Here is a 2550-nt window from a genome sequence, read left to right on the forward strand (position 1 = left end):
TGCCAAACATTTGGTCAACATGACCATTCAATTTTTAACATTCACTTTTGCAGCATTTCAAAATGAGATTTGCCTAGCATTTACTAGGTGAAAATTGCCTAAATATGATCCTAAATTGAATTCAGATTTACTGTATTGATAACCCTATCCATCATCAGTAAGTATTGTGTTAGTTCAGAAATTCATCTATTTGCCCATTTTTACCTTGCACAATTTTCAAACATTCCCTGGTTTAAAAGCTTTCCCTTGATTCAAACTTTGTTTTTGGCCTATAGAGATTGTTTCGCAAATATTCATTTTTGTAATCATAAACTTTTTGTTTTGTGAGTTTTATATGCCCAGGAAACTCTTGGGATGGAGTTTCCAGTTATGTAAATGTCAATGTTTATTCAGAACAGGAAACTCAGCAGATAGATGAAGATAGACTACAGTTATTTAACTAATCTCACTATCAGGAATGCCACAAAAATGTGAAAAAAAAGCCTCTACAGTACTGTCAAGATTCATCATGATGAGATTTAATCTAACATGATTCATTTAGCAAATGACATTTAATACTCGGGGCAACCCTGACTAGGAAATGCTGGGCAAATCTGTATTAATTTGGGTGAATTTATATAGTTCTCACTGGGAAAATTTCACAGATAACCTTTGATAAATACACCTCTTATTACACTTTTTGTAACCATATATAGGGATATGACGATCCCACACTTTAAACAATTATATTGTATGAAAAATCAAGCTTATTCTTGGACCTGCTCCATTCCAGCTCCTTCATTATTTCTTTCACTGAGATCATTTAGTTTTGGGGTGGCTAGACATATCAGAGAGTTGTAAGATATACAATCATTCCCCAATGAAACTCTTTTTTGGTGTGAATGGGGGATGATCATCCTATTTTTCTGTGACCAAAAAAGGGGATAACTGGCTTATCTACATAGAGGTCTGATCATTACTATCTTTCCTTCAGCCATGTTGTACTAGTTATCACCACCTTATTCACTCACTTTTTCCCGCTACCTACAATATCAAGGCACGGGCTAAATATCCAGTTTAGATGCCTGCAGCTGTCGTTATAAATATCTATAATACTGTGTAAAAGTTTTAAAAGGTGTGAAAAAAAAGCTTTTAGAAATGCAAATTCTAATGGTTTATTCTTATCACATCATACAAAATGCCAACAGAAGAGAATTCCTAACCAAAGCAATATTTGGTGTGACCACCCTTTGCCTTCAAGCCAGCATCTTTTCTTATAAGTACATTTTCCCAAAGTCAGAGATTTTGTAGAATTATAGTTAGTTGTATAGATAATCAAATATACCACACAGGTTGTAATGATCATCATTTTCATATGTAGGATGTACCACAGGCATTAAATGAAACAAAAGCAGCTGTGTAAGAGGCTTAACACTGGGTGAGGAACAACCAAACTCTGCTACCAAGGTGAGGTTGTGAAGGACAGTATTACGTCAGGGATCATACACCATGGCAGGACTGAGCACAGCAACAAGACACATAGTAGTAATATTACATCAACTAGGTCTCTCTAAGGCAAAGATTTCAAAGCGGACAGGGGTTTTAAAATGAGCTAATTAAGTTCTTTTGAAGAAGCACAAAGGGCAAAGTTGAAGACCAAAGACATAGTGGTCCACCAACAAAACTTAATAAGGCAAATGAAAGACACATCATGTTTACTTCCCTTTGAAATCAGCAGATGTCCAGTAGAACCATCAGCTCAGAACTGGTAGAAACCTTGTAGAACCCTGGTACACCCATGTACTGTCTGGAAAAGCCTGGCCTTCATAGAAAAATTGTAGGCAAAAACGATGCCTGTGATGTGGAAACAAGACCAAAAGACTCCACTATGCAGGACTGGAGTGCAAACAAATGGCAGCAGGTGCTCTGGACTGCTGGAGTCAAAATTCAAATATATGTTTATAGTAGAAGGCAATTTGTTCACAGAATATCTAGTGTTCAGTAATGACAATCTGCAGACAGCACTGAATCATAATAGAGGTTTCTTGCAAATTTGGGGCTGCATTTCTTCAAATGGGTTTGTTGATTTGGCCAGGACTATTGATGTCCTCAATACTAAGAGAAACCCTAGAAGGATTGTGGAAGGCAAGGGGTGGTCACATCAAATATTGATTTGATTTAGATTTATCTTATGTTTATTCACTTTGCATTTGCACTTTTACCTTTGCACTTTTACCTTTGCATTGTCAATTGATAAAATTATACTATTAACCCCCTAGCGGTAATCCCGAGTCTGACTCGGGGTTGATTTTACTTGCAAAAAACGGTAATCCCAGGTCAGACTCGGGGTACCTAAAAGCAGAATAAAAACCCACTTACCTTGTCCTGTCGCTGTCCCCCGGTGTCCTGCTGGTCCCCGCAGGTCCGTGGGACATGTCTGCCGTTGTCCAGCCGCAAAGTGCAGAGATGTCCTACGGGGTTTCCGTTGGTGGCGTTGGTGCGCCCGGGACTTAGCGTCGGGAAATTCAAATGGTTTTGATTTGGATTCAATACAAAATAGCTGTATTGAGT

General features: G+C 38.0%; 1 protein-coding gene across 1 annotated transcript in view; it reads left to right on the forward strand.

The window, feature by feature from the left end:
- MED12L (mediator complex subunit 12L) overlaps positions 1-2550 on the forward strand; it is a 203543-nt gene that overhangs the window by 166621 nt on the left and 34372 nt on the right. Inside the window, exon 27 of the mRNA XM_072410136.1 lies at positions 1555-1590. Coding sequence (XP_072266237.1) covers positions 1555-1590 — 36 coding nt within the window. The remainder of the gene's footprint in view (positions 1-1554; positions 1591-2550) is intronic.

This window comes from Pyxicephalus adspersus, chromosome 4 (genome assembly GCF_032062135.1).
Source record: "Pyxicephalus adspersus chromosome 4, UCB_Pads_2.0, whole genome shotgun sequence".
Taxonomy (NCBI): domain Eukaryota; kingdom Metazoa; phylum Chordata; class Amphibia; order Anura; family Pyxicephalidae; genus Pyxicephalus; species Pyxicephalus adspersus.